General features: G+C 40.0%; 1 protein-coding gene across 13 annotated transcripts in view; it reads left to right on the top strand.

Annotated features, from left to right (window-relative positions):
• The first annotated feature begins 332 nt into the window (after positions 1 to 332).
• Positions 333 to 16919, top strand: part of LOC126997380 (B-cell linker protein-like) — a 49773-nt gene continuing 33186 nt past the window's right edge. For 7 of the 13 annotated variants that reach the window (XR_007752065.1, XR_007752064.1, XM_050858446.1 and 4 more), the window contains exons 1-7: positions 3198 to 3345; positions 7367 to 7492; positions 8030 to 8092; positions 8770 to 8828; positions 15168 to 15236; positions 15753 to 15864; positions 16530 to 16624. Coding sequence is in view for 11 of the 13 variants with exons in the window: in XM_050858446.1 (XP_050714403.1) it covers positions 7418 to 7492; positions 8030 to 8092; positions 8770 to 8828; positions 15168 to 15236; positions 15753 to 15864; positions 16530 to 16624 (473 nt within the window). In the remaining 2 variants the exon portion in view is untranslated. Of the gene's footprint in view, positions 356 to 3197; positions 3351 to 4051; positions 4202 to 7366; positions 7493 to 8029; positions 8093 to 8769; positions 8829 to 15167; positions 15237 to 15752; positions 15865 to 16529; positions 16625 to 16919 lie in introns of those variants that run through there. The other 6 variants (XM_050858444.1, XM_050858447.1, XM_050858442.1 and 3 more) reach the window with 6 other exon arrangements.

Below are 16919 nucleotides of genomic sequence, written 5' to 3'. Positions count from 1 at the left end.
AAATGATAGCCCTTAGACCGCTACCCCAAAGCAATATTCCTATTTATGTATACGTGCATGTATATATAAGTACCTAATATTGTTATGTAAAGTTCGTGATTGTCTTATTGTGGGCTGTTTCCTAAATTTATGCAGGGCCATTCAGAAGTATGATGACTAGCCCTGGTCTGCTTTTTCCAGTCGACTTGAACGAAAAGGTTTGGAGGTGTTGTCCCTATAAAACAATAGGATATAGCTATAATGTGTTGAGGAGGCAGCGGGACACGGCAACCACAGCCGGGAGAGAGAGAAACCCTGCAAGGCCCAGCTGAGGGAAGCGCCAGTTGGGAGGAGACAACCATTGGTGGTCAGAGTGGTGAGTGGTTACTGTACCTACCCGTTGTTGTTCGTTCATTGCATAACCAGACGACTTGGTGTGAAAAATGTGCCGTTCTAATTTGTCAACAGGATATTACTTAGTCAGAAAGATTCATTACAGTCCTCCTGGAGGTCTTTATAATAGCTGAAGTAGGTTAATTGTCTGCTACTGATATCATTCTTGTTCTATCAACTTATGCTTTTTTTTTTCCTTCGTATTCTGCATCTTCTTATCGATAGTGGTGATAGGTCAGGTTAGGTCAGAACACGTCATCATAATCGACCTCGTCCTCCGTCTCGGTATCATTATTTTCACCAGAATAAATTATCAACTTCCATACGATCAGTGAATATTTCCCTTATTGCCGACTCCTATTATTAGTATGTTTATTTTGTCCCATTTCATAGTTTATTTAGTTCATTTGAGTGTTTTGAGGCCTCGCTTGTTCTGCAATTAATAATAGCCATAATATGACCCGCGGCATCTTAATTGTTTCCTACTTACCCAGCTGCTCTTCTGCTTATATATATATGTCTTCTATTTACCTTCAAACCTTCAAGATAATCACAGGTAAGACTAGTGATCATAACACGTGAAAATAGCCATGAAGTGTGTGGCACCGACCCCCTCGACCCCCTGCCTGTCTCTCTGTCTTGCCACATAGGGCATATAATGATTATTACTCATCTGCACCACAAATGAGGCCTTAAAACCCTCAAACGAACTTATAAACTATCGAATGGAAGAAAAAGACAACAAAAATAGGAAGTGGCCATTGACAAGCGTAGTGTGTTATTAAGCATGCAAGGGAGAGGACCAGGAGGAGGAGGAGGACCCACGAAGCGATACGAAGCAGGGGTGTGGAGTCAGAGTCGAAGTGGGCGGAGTCGGCTACTTTTGACCGGAGTCGGAGTCGGTAAAAATATCTCCGACTCCGACTCTTTTACATAATCAATTCTCGTATAACGTACTTGGCTGCTCTGCTAGAACAGTGTTGCCATTTTATGAAAAATTTTCACAAATATGTCTGAGAGGCAAGTTTTTATGTGAGCTCTTGTGGGAAGATTTTAAAAAATCATGTAATATGGTTTTGTTTTGTATGGAAATGTCGATTGTTAATCAGTGAATTAATGAGATAAATTACTAGAGCTAGACGATGTCGTATAAGACGTACCCAATGACACGTGCCGTACCGGGAGAGTCTGATTCCTGTAATTTACTCGTGTGCGCTTCCACTCAGCACTGAATCTGTGTTAGGTTGCTCAGAGCTCAGAACTGGGTTATCTTTTAAGGACAGCCTGTTCATTATGAGGTTTGGATGTTCAATTCATGCTAAACAAAACAAAAAATGGTCATGCTGAATCTGTGATCGTAGCGTGAATCGTAGTGTAATGTGAACTGACCGAGTGTATGTAGTGCAGTGTGGCACGGCGTGAATGGGTGTTATGTTGTATGCTGTGGCTGGGTGATGTGTGGTGTGGCTGAGTGTGATGTGTGATGTGGCTGTGGGTATGAAGTTGCTAAGTGTGGTGTGGGTCTGAGGTGTGATATGATGTTGCTGGGTATGGTGAGATGTGGTGTGGATGTGTGTGGTAGGAGTGGTGTGGCTGGGTGCAGTGTGAGGTGTGGTGTGGCTGAGTGTGATGTGTGGTGTAGTGTGATGTATGATAAGGTGTGGCTGGGTGTGATGTGCGAGATGGTGTGGGTGGATGTGATGTGAGATGTGTTGTGAGTGAGTGTGATGTGTTGTGTGGTGTGGCTGGGTATGGTGTGGTGTAGTGTGACTGGCTGTGATGTGTGGTGTGGTACGTGTGGGTGGGTGTGGTGTAAGGTGTGATGTGGTTGGGCATGGTGTGAGGTATGGAGTGACTGGGTGTGATATGTGTTATCTGGCAGGATGTGGTGTGACTAATATATTAGGTGTGATGTATCGTGGGGTGTGGCTGGGTGTGATGTCTGATGTGGTGTGACTGGGCGTACGCGGAAGCACTGCACGGCGCCTTTAACGGTTAAAGCGTCAAAACAGGTCTAATAATAAAAAGATTTTAATAGATTCCACCACAAAGCCGCTGCATGTTGTGAACAAATTTTCCCCGTCCCGATTCGTCCCGCGGGATACATATATCTATTACGCCATCTGTAGGATATGTTGATCTTCCTTTGCTTTTAAAATTGATAAGGGAGTGGATGGAGGAGACAGTGGCGCCTCAGGTTAAACCGTAAATGCAGGCCCTGTATAATGCAAGGATTTTCCTAGTCTGCACCTAAGCCTTACTATATATATCGACTTAGGTCTGCACGACAAAGCCGGTGTCGTGCACAAGTTTTCCCCGTCCCGATCCGTCATGCGGGAAGCCTTAATTTTTGTAAGCATACCCCACCACGTGCTACCAGTGTTTGTTAGGTCATTTTCACTTCCAACACTTCACACAAACACCAGAGAAACACTGTCTACCAACGTAAGCTGATGCATGGCCCCACTTGTGAGGCAAATTGAACCACTTTAATTGGATTTTTTTTTCCCGTTGTCAAATTCACCCCTAAGAAATGGCGATAAACCAAATATATATTGTTGAAGATAAATATTAGCATAAAAGATGATCTTCAACATGACATTTAGTAGATCAAACTCAGGGTGACAGATTTTTGTCCGAAGAAGAAATTCTAAAAAACCTTCAATGTGCTCCACTCAATCCTACGGGGGAGGAGGGGGGGAGTGAGTCGGAGTCGCCCGGAGTCGTAACTTTTTAAATTTCCTGGAGTCGGAGTCTGATTTTTTTTATGTCCGACTCCACATCCCTGCTACAAAGAGATACAGGTTAAAAGAAGAAGAAGTAAAACAAACAAATACCAGAAATATTTCCATTGTCCGTGAAAGGAAATGAAGCCTTGAAGTTGAAGGCCGCCGCGGCACTTGCTGAGGGAGTGCCGCGGGGCGAGGACCGGTGCCGCCAGGGTCTGCTGCTGCTGCCAGTGCTGGGTGTTAGGTATGGTGAGGCTGGGTGTGGTGTGGCTTGATATGATGTGTTGCTGGTTGTGGTGTGAGGTGTAGTATGGTTGGATGTGATGTGTGATATGGTGTGGCTGGGTATGGTGTGATGTGTGATATGGTGTGGCTGGGTATGGTGTGATGTGTGATATGGTGTGGCTGGGTATGGTGTGATGTGTGATATGGTGTGGCTGGGTATGGTGTGATGTGTGATATGGTGTGGCTGGTTATGGTGTGATGTGTGATATGGTGTGGCTGGGTATGGTGTGATGTGTGATATGGTGTGGCTGGGTATGGTGTAATGTGTGATATGGTGTGTCTGGGTATGGTGTGATGTGATATGGTGTGGCTGGGTATGGTGTGATGTGTGATATGGTGTGGCTGGGTATGGTGTGATGTGTGATATGGTGTGGCTGGGTATGGTGTGATGTGTGATATGGTGTGGCTGGGTATGGTGTGATGTGTGATATGGTGTGGCTGGGTATGGTGTGATGTGTGATATGGTGTGGCTGGGTATGGTGTGATGTGTGATATGGTGTGGCTGGGTATGGTGTCATGTGTGATATGGTGTGGCTGGGTATGGTGTGATATGTGATATGGTGTGATGTGTGATATGGTGTGGCTGGGTATGGTGTGATATGTGATATGGTATGGTGTGATGTGTGATATGGTGTGGCTGGATATGGTGTCATGTGTGATATGGTGTGGCTGGGTATGGTGTGATGTGTAGTGTGGTGTGGCTGGGTATGGTGTGATGTGTAGTGTGGTGTGGCTGGGTGTAATATGTGGACTTGACGCGGCCCGGGGGGTGTGCCAAGACCTGCGGCCCCTGGCACTGCACCTCGGCCACACGGGTAAGGCGATGCTGGGGGGGTGGAGGTGCTTGGCTTTGTCTTGTGGGTGGGTGTAATAAAAGGATGCTTTAATACTCGGGGCCAGCAGTTCGACAGGCCAGCACAGTGCCATTGTAAGTGCCCAAGCTGAACTGTTCACCACACTGAGCCCCCCTTACAGTAAAGATTTGTAATAGATCAAAATTCTGAAAAGTTACCGATTGAAAATTAGAGGTTATTTCGGCCGAGGTCATTCGTAAGCTAGACAATTCTTACTCGTCTTGCATGTTTCATTCTAATCTTTTGTACCCCATATACATATTTCACAAACTGATGATGCTAAAGATATATTTCAGTTTGTTTTAATTATAGCAACAGGTCACAGGTCAAGTTGTGCTAGGTTAGGTTAGATTTAGCATAATTAGGTCAGGTTAGTGTTAGTTTGTTTAAACTAGTTAATTCCAATTGTTTCTGATAAATACATGTGATAGGCTTCACGCTGCACCGACATGTTTTTATTACTGGCGGTCAGCGGCTCAAATTTGGTGGCAGCAGAGTCTGCCTTCCTCATTGTCTAGTGAGGCTCAAGCCCTTTCTTTCCTCATTTCTTTGTACTGTGAGGAAAACTTTCATTACTGGTGAGTTTTGATTTGATTCCTATTAATTTGCATTATTTATTTTGCCAAAATCACTAGTTTTTGGAATGGGGTAGGGGGGAACAATAGAAAGTAGTAGTTTGCAAGAAAAATAAATGTCAGATTAATTTGAAACACATCAAAAACTATTATAAAAAAATACTTTCATCATCGAAATTGAAAGGTTGACCTGTGCCGAAAATTTACCAATTAGAGGACCTTAAATGAATTTTAACCACACATACTTTGCCTTTTTCACCTATATCTAGGCCTGTTCTTTAAAAAGAATAGCGCTACATTTTTAATTAACTAACATCATGGGAAGCTATAGCCTTTTGAACACTAGCTTATATTCCCTAAATATATACGTATAAGTACATATAAATAAATGCTATCATCCTTGTCAGCAGTAGATTTCTTCAGGTGTTAACTTTTATACATGCTAAGAATGCAATTTTGTCTTTTGTTCAAGTCTTGCTGGTTTTCATTATCGTCATCATTACAAGTAGTCATACCTCGGTTTACGAGCTTAATTGGTTTTGTAATTTTGCTCGCAAACCAAAAAACCTGCAAACCAAAATAAATGCACACTGTAGTACTGAAAACACAAAGATAGCACAATAGAGCACCAATGTAAGCAGACACGAGCGCACGGGTGCTACCTCTGCGACTGTACAACACTGACAGACTCTGTTCCCATTATTGTCTGCTCTGAGTGCTCTCATCTTTCAGTGAAGAGAGGGAACCCACACTCATGTCTTCAACTTGTACAAACAGGATGCTCATAAACCAAGGCATTTTTAGTGATTTTTTTTTTGCTCGTAAATCAAAACACTTGTAAAATAAGGCACTTGTAAACCAAGGTATTACTGTGCAGTCATACCCTGCCCTATGTCATTAATTGGTTCCAAAAGCCATGACATAACCCAGTTTTTTGTGTAAATTGGACATTATGCCTTAAAAATGCTTTAAAATGACTTTTGCAATGAGGCAGTAAGGGCAACGGTGCTCGTAAATGAAGCAAAGGATGAGGCGTGCCATGTGTGCCGGGAAATTTAGGCTCATGTGAGTAAGTTACGAGCTGCATCTGTTGCTAACAAAACTAAACTATCGGTAAATTTGAATATTAATTTAACTATAGCTACCCTGTGTGTGTCTATACAATCAAAGAGTAAAATTGATTAATGAATGGCCACATTCCTCTATGCTAATGAGGGCTCAGGAGTAACTCAGTCTCTAGATTGAAGCATACTTGACAGTGGCTTTCCACATGCTATTGTGCTGCTTTTTTTTAATATAGCCTCACATCCTTTTATTCTAGCACAGGCTACATTGCTGAATGGCATTAAGTTGGACATAATGGCATTCACTGAATAAAGATTTATTCTAGACCTGTGGTGTTAAGTCAAATTTGAGGTATCCCCAAATAACAAAGTTGGGTATTACTGTACAGTACCTCCTACTTCAATCTCTGTGTATTCATCATTAATATGTGCCTCCTCTCCGATCACCCCAAAAGTTAGCTGTATCATAATCTGGAATACCACCCTGCATCTAATCCATCTTGTCCTGTTGTACATCAAGTTCTAGTTTTTTTCTGGAATTTAATATCTAACCTTTAGTTAATGCTGTGACTATTAATACTATGTACTACTTTAATATAAATGGTAAACAATTATTACTACGGTTGCTGATATATACTTGTATTTATTATGTTGCGCACTGCATTATAATGCATACCGTACATGTATGCTGCATATTTATACCCATGTCAAGAAGAAAATAACAAATTACTACAAACAGAGAGAGAGAGAGAGAGAGAGAGAGAGAGAGAGAGAGAGAGAGAGAGAGAGAGAGAGAGAGAGAGAGAGAGAGAGAGAGAGAATGTGTAAAGATATCATAGATAAAGTGCTATTCATATACTCTTTTTTATATGCTTCTTCTGCACTTTCTAATGCTGTGGAAAGCTTATAAACACCACAAAATTCCACAGTTAAAATCCTGCATTTTGAGAATTGTACTACATGTGCCAAAATGTTGAAATTTTGTAATTACTACATAGGCTTTTATTTACACAAATTGCATGTGGCAGCCCTTCTACCATCCCCTCTTTAGGTTATCACTTAACCTTTTCTTTCGTTTCCTAAACCTGCAAGTGGAAGTGCACATCATTTGGAGAGCGCAAGGGATTACGTAGTGAATCTAATATCTTACCAAACTAACTTTTCTTTCTTTCAATATTTATCCTTAAGGATGTCTTTCATCGTATGCATCTGTGATCTGTGAGTCCAGGTTTGATCTCAACCTGAACAGTTGGCTAGGCACCCAGCTCATCCCCTCCAACTGGACAATAAATGGGCACTTAGGGAAACCTGGGGAAGGTAAACTGTTGTAATCTGGATGTCACACTTTCCCTGTGTCCCAGGGTAGTGGGTTTTTACCTTCCACATTCTCAAGGCCCATTTAGATGGAGATGAGCATCAAGGCCATGCTCAGCTAAGCATAACCTTTACCTTAATATATGATTGAACAACATACTGGCTTTCCACAGATGCTCAAGCAAGAGGCACCTTAAAAGTTTCTATGAACTATAAGAGAAAACATGGCCACACTTGTGCCCCAGAAAGATGATGTTGAACACTGGACTGTTGAGCAAGTGGCTGCATGGCTTCAACAGGTGAGTTCAGCTGGGTCTCACATAATAGTTTAATCGAGTGAGTGCAGCTTTTTCTACCCTTTTTCTTTTTTCATTTCAAACTACTTATCCCTGTGCATCTTTCCTCTCAAAACTCGACCTTTCAGCCTCCATCATGACTGCTGGGTGACTGACTCAAAAGATGGTAAGGAGGGTTTAACAGGTGATGCCTTATTCTACAATCTGACTTTCTGAGAAGCAGGTCTGGGCATATACTATGTTTGTGTGTGTCACTCAAGAATGGCCCAGTGGAGGGCATCGTAGCTTATGGTGCATAAGAGAATTCTCCAGAGTACAGGTTGTGTTCCAGTATTGAGTCATTTATGGACTGCTGTTTGGGTCCCCTCTTTTCAAAAATAGGTAGCTCATTACTAAATGGCAGAAGGGACACAGTTCTGAGCATTGAAAAGTGGCTTGATAATTGGTTCTTGGGGTTGTTTGAAGATATACTAGGAAGCAGTAATGTTAATTTTATATTACATTGTCATTGACAGACTGGTGTGTTTCTCCTTGTCACAGGTGGAGTTATCAGATTGCTGTGATACTTTTTTAAGAAGAGGAATTGATGGACATGGATTTTTGGTATGTAACATTGTTACCACATTAAGATAAATCAAATACAGTGTGGGTACAGAATGTTAGAAATATTTGGCTTCCCTTTCACTACCTTCAACTCTATATATAACAAAATATCAATTCCAGAGAAGGTCCATTATATCAAACTTTTTACAATACATAAATGTCTCTAGCACATAAAAGTTTCACATTTGGATTTTATTTTGTGCTCTTGGGGATATTTTACTTTGGAAAAAAAGTTATGAACACCTTCCCCTTTTTCTGCAGCTTTATCTACCTCTAAGACCATGAACACAAGGAACAATAAATAGGTAGCTCTCACTTTATTTGGAGGTTGCATCCCTGAAGAGGCCACTTTTGTGAATTTTGTGCTATTTATTCATGAATTTTAGATTCCAGTGACTTGAAAATACTTGCTTATACCTCACTTTCCGGAATCATGTTATTCCAGGGGTGAGTTTAATGAGCTAATATGCACCATTGCTAAACTTAATACAACATTACAGACCAAACAGCATATTTTTTAACAGACAATGCTGCACCTCTTCAATTTTATATTACTTCACTTACCACTGAGTCTATATTATTCAAAAAGATCATTTTGTTGAGAGACAGATGTTTAAAGCAAGAATAGATACTTCCTTTAATTTTACTATGATATAATCCTCTGCCATCTTTTTCAGCAATTATCACAGGACAATTTGCCCTGGTCGGGTAGAGATGTGTCTGTAAGGAATCTCAAGTAAGTATAAAACAGATAACAATTATTCTAATACATTATGAAGTTTCAAATGTAGTATGTTCCACACCTCTGAGGGCTGGGGATGGAACCCAAGACTCTGGAATGAGATTTTTCATTAGTCTATTACTGTTTCTTGATGCAGCATATTCGGTAGCATTCCTTCTAGTGCTGTGTACTTTATCATTACCTTAAAGTTATATAACCAATATTAAATGTAATCTTTTGATCATGATATACTCTGCCTGTTCCATGATGAGATTCTAGACAACTAACACTTTCATACTCTTATATTTGGTTCCTAATTAGATGTATATTTTAACAGCATCCACTTGATCGTGCTACAAAGTGTGGCCCACCTGTGGCCACACCATTATGGTCGTAGGGTCACAGGGTTCAGGTTTCAACTTGGTCCCAACAACTCATTTCCAGGTCCATCGTTGTATGTGTCAATCCCACATATACAATCACCTTCCTTTTCTTTTTGCTGTATTTTTATATGACTTGGCATTGACTATTTTTTTGTCTGGTTACTGATATGTACTTTATCATTTATATTAAAATGTTTGCCCAAGAGGATCTAGCGGAGTTTGTTAGAAAAAAGAAAGGAAGAGGGAATAAGATGAATAAGGCAATCTAGGAGACTTAACCAACTGAATCCCAGGATATAAGTGTACATCACTACTCCATAATCCCAGGCATTTTCACCAATATTTTTTTCTAAAATGGTCAGAATTACCATAAAAACATGAAAAATAGTATAAAACCCCTTACTGTCAAAGTGTCAATGTAAAATTCGTCAGAAAATGCCCCAGCAGCATTTGAAGGTCCCTTTCAGGTCTGGTGTTTCAAGCTTGACATGCCCAGGCTATCAGTAATGGGCTGCCAGCTGTTGCCATGTCATTGTGGTGGCATGTATGGTGGCATGCGACGAGATGACAAATGAAAGCTGGACAAGTTGATAGGTTCACGGAAACGCAGTAACTGAAGACAATGACCTGCAAGGCGTGGGATGCATTTATGCTGTTGCCCGCTTGGGATATTGTTCCCACATACCACCTAAATGTCCACTCCAAAAATCAGCCTCCTAGGCCACTCCATTAGGGCACCACAACACTCGATAGTAGGTGACACATCACATGTATTGCTGGTCCCTCGATACTTATTTTATCGACGCATCACGTGCGTCGCTGGGGTCTAGCGGGTTAATAGGGTTAGTGAGAGATTGTTATGATAAGAAAATACATTCTAAATTACAAGTTGAGTTCTTGCATAGGACATGTATTCCCATAACTTGCCAAATTTTTCTGTTACTGTAGTTGCTAAAAGGACTTTTACAAAATTATTTCCTACAATGAGTGTTTGAACAACCCTTTCAACCATGAAACATAACAACCAGAGGCATAGTTTACACACACACACACACACACACACACACACACACACACACACACAGTATAGCTTCCTGCAAAGAAATGTAGAGGTTTGGAACAGTCTGAGCGAGGATATAGTATCAGCGAGGAGTGTGCAAAGCTTTAAAGATAAGTTGGATAAATGCAGATACGGAGACAGGACCACACGAGCATAATGCCCAGGCCCTGTAAAACTACAACTAGGTAAAACTAGGTAAATACACACACACACATACGAAGTGGAGTATGCAGCAGTGGTCTGATCTCCTCACGAAAAGAAGAACATAAGAAAGCTGGAAAGAGTGCAGAGAGTGGCAACTAAGATGGTACCGGAACTTAGAGATAGGACTTATGAGGAGAGACTCAATAGCATGGGGCTCACAACCCTGGAGAGAAGAAAAGAAAGAGGAGACTTGATAGCAGTGTACAGAGTGGCGAGCAGAGTGGAGCATTTGGACAGAGAGGACCTGTGTGTGTGGAACAAGAGAGAAACGAGAGGACATGGAAAGAAGTTGAGGGCGACCACGTGTAGGCGAGATGTGAAAAAGTTTAGCTTCCCAAACAGAAGCATTGAGCTATGGAATAGGCTGGAGGAAGAGGTGGTTTGTGCAAGAAACATTCATGATTTTAAGGAAAATTTGGACAAGAGTGGATATGGAGACGGGACAGCGCGAGCATAGCTCTTTTCCCGTATGTCACAACTAGGTAAATACACACACACATACACACACACACACCAAAAGTTGGAATGAAGTAAGATATAATGCTATGCTGGAAGATACAATACGAGCACTGACAGATGAAATAAAATAATAAAAAGGTAATATTAACAGGAGACTTCAATAGCAAAGAAGTGAAATGGAAAGATTTTGTAACGGAGGGTGGTGAAAATACGTGGGGAAGTAAACTATTGAAGCTGGTAACAGATAACCTGATGACATAGTGGGTGCAAGGAGAAACAAGGATGAGAGGGGATGACGAACCATCAAGACAGCTTAATTTTCACAAAAAACGTGGAGTTGGATGAAGGAGTCAATCATGAGTGCCCCTTAGGAAAGAGCGACCATGAACTATTGGAGATGAAAACTTTGGAAGGATGTGAATATCGAGAAGAGGCTTATAAGGAAAAAAAGGAAAAACTACAATAAGGCAGTTTCCGTTGGACTCAAGACTTTCTTCGGTGGGGTAGACTGGACTGATATGAAGAGGAGTACTAATATTCAAGAGAAATATAACTTTTTTATGAATATTTACAACAGAGGCATAGAGATGTATGTTCCATTCTACACAATAAAAACTAAAGGAAAGAAAACATGGTTTGGATGGAGGTGTGAAACAGCAAGAGGAAATAGAAATAAGGCATGGAGGAGTTTAAAGAAAAGACCAAATAAGAACAATAGGGACAAATATATAAAAGCAAGAAATGATTATGTGAAAATAAGGAAAGAGGAGGAAGCTAAATTTGAAAGAAGGATAGTTTTTAAATGTAAAGAAGAACCAAAAATGTTTTATAAATTCATAAACGGGAAGCTAAAATGAAATGAGGGAGTGGAAAGGCTAAAGGAAAAATATGTATTCTACAAAAAGGACAAAGAAATTGCAGAAATATTAGATAAAAATTTTCATAAAGTGTTTATGGAAGAAACCGACTTTGACTGGGGTCTCGAAAATTGCAATGAAGGGAAACTAAATCATGTAAAGGTTGATAAAGGAGAACTGATGCAGCTGATGAAAACCTTAGATGGAAGAAAGCTATGGGACTGTATGAAATTTCGGGACAAGTGCTAAAAGGGTGTAGAAATTAATTAATGGAGCCACTTTATGACATAATAACATGCTCTATAAATACAGGAAAAGTGCCCTTAGAATGGAAGAGCGAACATTTTACCAATTTATAAAAGTGGAGATTAAACTGAACCACTAAATTATAGACCAGTCTCTTTGACAAGTGTAATGTGCAAGATTTGTGAAAGTATAATAAAAACAATTGGTCGAACATTTAGAAAAGGAAAACATGATAAATAAGGGACAGTTTGGATTTAGAAAAGGGAAATCGTATATCACTAACTTACTATGTTTCTATTCAAGAGCAATAGACGTGGTGCAATAGAGAGAAGAGTGGGCTGATTGTGTATATCGATTTGAAAAAAGCTTTTGACAAGGTTCCGCACAAAAGGTAAATCTGGAAACTACAGCAATGGGGAGGTATGGGCGGAAAGGTTATTGAGTGGATGAAGGATTACTTAACAGGAAGAGAAATGAAGACGGTGATTAGAGAGGAGAGATCAAACTGGAGGAGAGTAGAGAGTGGAGTTCCCCAAGGCTCAGTTCTTGCACCAATCATCATCATCATCATTTCGTTTAACATCCGTTTTCACTCTTCCTGAGCTGTTGGATGCTTTATGCCTCTCCTCCATTCTACTCTGTCTGCCTGATGTTCATCCAATCCCATCAATTCCAAGTCTTCCTGTATACACCTTCTCCATGTTTTCCTAGGTCTACCAACTGGTCTCCTTCCTTCTACCTCTAATCTCTCCACAACTCCCAGCACTGTATCCTCACCTGCTTTCTTTACATGTCCAAACCATTGGAGTCTTTCCCTTCTGAGCACTGTTTCCAGGTCCTCTACTCCACATCTGTTAGCTACATCTGCATTGAACAAGCTATCTTGCCACCTGACCCCCGCCACATATCTCAGCATTCTGCGATCACTTGCTCTCAGTACCTCCATCAATTTTCTAGTTAGAGCCCATATTTCGGCTCCATACAACATCACTGATCTAATTATACATGCTTGGTACACCCCTGCTCTGCTCTTTAGAGGGATGCTACGATTCACGAGCAGACTAGCCACCTCCCTCCACTTTAACCACGCTGCCGCCATTCTCACTCTCTCTGTCCTCTCCACTCCTGCCTCACAGTCCAGAACGCCTCCCAGATAGCAGAAATGTTCTACCTCATCCAGCTTTCCTCCATTCACCTCTAGTTCATCCCTCTTAGTTTCTTGTCCTTGCTGTCTCCTTACACAAGCTGGGCATGTAAAATTCTGTACTCCTCTTACATTTCTGAGGCCTGAGCATCTAAGGTGGCACCACTGCCTGCAACATGTGCACAAGACAGAATTTACACCTACTCCCTTCCCACACCATCCACATGGATATTTTCCTGGTTTAATCTTTTCTCTTGCTTCTTTTCCAGTCACCATGTACTTTGTTTTTTCCATATTAATTTTCAAACCTCTCTCCTCTATTCCTTCCTTCCATTTATTAAACTTTTCTTTCATTTCTTCTGCTGTCTCTGCATTTACTACCACGGCATCTCCATACAGCAGCTCCCATGGTGCCTCTCCTCTTGCTTCCTTTGTGGCCTCTTCCATTACTGTTATAAACAGGAGTGGGCTAAGGGCAGATCCCTGGTGAATCCCCACTCCAATTTTGAACTCATCTGATGTTCCCACCACTGTTTTCATTCTCAATTTTGAACCTTTATATAGTACTATCACCGATTCAACCAATCTTTCTGGTACTCTTTACCTTCTGAATGTTCATCTTATAATTTCCCTTGGTACTCTGTCAAATGCTTTCTCTAGATCTACAAAAACTTGATACAATCTCCTCTTCTCCATAAACCTTTCCTGAAGCCCTCTCATAGTATATATTGCTTCAGTTGTTGATCTCCCAGGGCAAAAGCCAAACTGACATTTATCAATTCTTATTATCCTTCTCACCCTCTTCTCCTTGACTTTTTCATATACCTTCATGCCAAGCTCCAGTAACCTTATCCCCCTATAGTTACCATATTTCAAAGCATCTCCTTTCCCTTTAAAAATGGTTATAGTGTAGCTTCCTTTCCAGTCTTCTGGTATCTCTCCCTTTTTTGTGGCACCAATAATGTTCATAATATATATACGTAAATGATATGCCAAAGGGTATAAAAAGTTATATGAACCTTTTTGCAGATGATGCAAAGTTGATAAGAAAAGTGAGGACGGAGGAAGACTGTAAAGAGCTGCAAAAAGACCTGGACAGAGTGTATAGATGGAGCTAGTTTTGGGAGATGGAATTTAATGCAAACAAGTGTCATGTTATCAAAATGGGGAAAAGTAAAAAAAGACCAAGGAAAACATACAGGATGGGAGAAGAAAACTTAAAGGTGGTACATGAAAAAGATTTGGGAGTAACGATGCAGGACACAGTATCCCCAGAAAAGCATATAAACAAGCTGTTTGGAAAACCTACAGAATGATGCAAAATATAAGGGTATCATTCCATTTTATGGAGAAAGAAATGATGAAGAAAATAATAACAACAATGATAAGACCAAAGCTTGAATATGCTGCAGTTGTATGGTCACCTCACAAAAAGAAGGATATCAGAAAGTTGGAAAGGATACAGAGAATTGCAACTGAAATGGTCCCAGAACTCTCAAATATGACGTATGAAAACAGATTGAAGGAGATGGACTTGACGACACTGAAACAAAGAAGGGAGAGAGGAGATCTGATCATGATGTATAAGTTGGTAAATTAGTTTGATGAGGTGGATAGAAATGATCTCTTCTTAACTGCAAGAATGCAGAGGTTGAGAGGACATGGAAAGAAACTTAATAAAGGAACCTGTTTGAGTGACTTAAAAAAGTATAGTTTTGCACATAGAAGTGTTAACACATGGAACAGCTTGCGGGAAGAGGTGGTGAAGGCGAGCAGTGTCCAACAAATGAAGGAAAGGCTGTATAAATGTAGATATGGAGATGGGACTATTAGAGCTTAGCTCGGGCCCAGTAGACTACAAATAGGTAAATACACACATACACACACACACAAACAGTGAAGGAAGTCTCCACACTGTTATTGTGTTCTTCATTGGAAATGTTAACATCATACTTTCCAAACATCTGCTGACATTTCTACAGTTTTCCTTTCCACCCACAGACAGATCTTGAAACTAGTCAGTCAAATTAAGAGTCAACAGCAACATCCTAGCACTACAAGACAACCCATGTAAGTTCTCCTTGCCTGTGTAATGTTTATGAACATGTTCTCATATACAAACATATTACTGCTAACACTTATGGGTTTAAATAATTTTGAAAGCTCAGAAGTGTCCTCCACCAGACCATTTTAATCATGTATAACCTGTTTTCTATTATGCATATGTAATCCTTCTTATACATCTCTGAAGGAACCTTGAAACCTCTTATTATACTGGTTTGACTAAAGAAATTAATTGTAATTTACATGTGAGTATATACTTTTTGTGCTATTGTCCGGCATTAGTCTTTAATGAGGTTTCCCTCACAGGTCTGGTGTGTAGGTCATGTTGATGGCATTTAACACATTAAATTAACATAATGTCCATGATTATAGATGCAACAATGATGCTGAATAACTTCATGAAATTGATATTCAAAACATAATTTTTTCATGTAAATTTTCTTAATTATAGTATCTAAATCAGTTAGCTGTGGAAAACGTTCGCTGTATTTAATTTTATTAACAGGAGAAATATTTTTCCAGTGAGATTTCCCGTTCCTTAGGATCCCACCCACCAAAAACCTACAATGATTACGCAATGGATTTTCCTGTTAAGGACTTTTTTGGTGAAGAGGAAGAACATACAGGGCTGGAAGTAAGTATTATCATTATTTAATGTTTCAGCTGTTACCATTCTTTGATAAGCCAGGTTACTAGCAGAGTATATATTACTTCCGATTATGTAATTTTTTTTTTAAATGTACAGTAATCCCTTATGAAAACAGATTTTGAATCTAGGAGATATGTTTATGAGTCCTCTTTCATTAGCTACAAAAATTACCATTAGCCATTTATTAAAGTACCAAAAAAATAGCCAGGTAATTTACATTTGTTTTCCCAGGTAGAAAATCTAGTGGTTACTCTTTGATTTTTATATGCCTTTGTCCCCAGTCATTGCTGCTGTACATTTGTGGATTCAGTTCAAGGATTCTAGAGTTTAAGAATATTCTATAGAATAAAAAGCCTTTGTGTATGCACTGCCATGTGTTACACTTTATTGATTTTATTTATTCACAAAATTTGATATTTTCATTTTTGCATTTCCTAAAGATCTCTCGTGTAGAAGTGGAGAACTTTTCCTTCAGTTTTCATTGTAGTTACCAATGAATGAGTATATGAATACTGAACATCAAGCACTGATGTATATTATATACTATATGTGGAGGGGATGCAATAACAGTAATGGGGTGGAGGACCTTATAAGTATTTAGCGAGTGTCAATATTATAGCATAATAAGTTTTCTGACTTCACACCTGCAGTCTCCTCCAGCCCCTCCAATTCCTCCACGGCATCAAGGCCAGTCACCAAGCCTGTCCGCCTGTCCATCATTCCCAAGAACTAACACAGGGCAGAAGTAAGTAATGTAATCTTGGTGTTAGGGATGTACCGATGTATCGGTATCGGTGGTATCGGCACATTTCAAGAGTATCAGTATCAGTATCGGTATCAGCTGATTTTCTGCCGATGCTACTGATACTTGAAGGAGTTTTGTACGTCACATGTCACTCATTGCAAATAATTTTGTTCAACAAATTGGATTTTCTAAATTGTTGAAAAAATATTAGAAAAGTGTAATTATCTAGTATCATGATACTACATAGTTTGGAATTTCCCGCGATTTAATTTTCATCACTTTAAATGATAAGATT

The sequence above is a fragment of the Eriocheir sinensis genome, chromosome 12 (assembly GCF_024679095.1).
Source record: "Eriocheir sinensis breed Jianghai 21 chromosome 12, ASM2467909v1, whole genome shotgun sequence".
NCBI classification, from domain to species: Eukaryota; Metazoa; Arthropoda; class Malacostraca; order Decapoda; family Varunidae; genus Eriocheir; species Eriocheir sinensis.
This window is presented reverse-complemented; position numbering and strand designations above follow the sequence as displayed.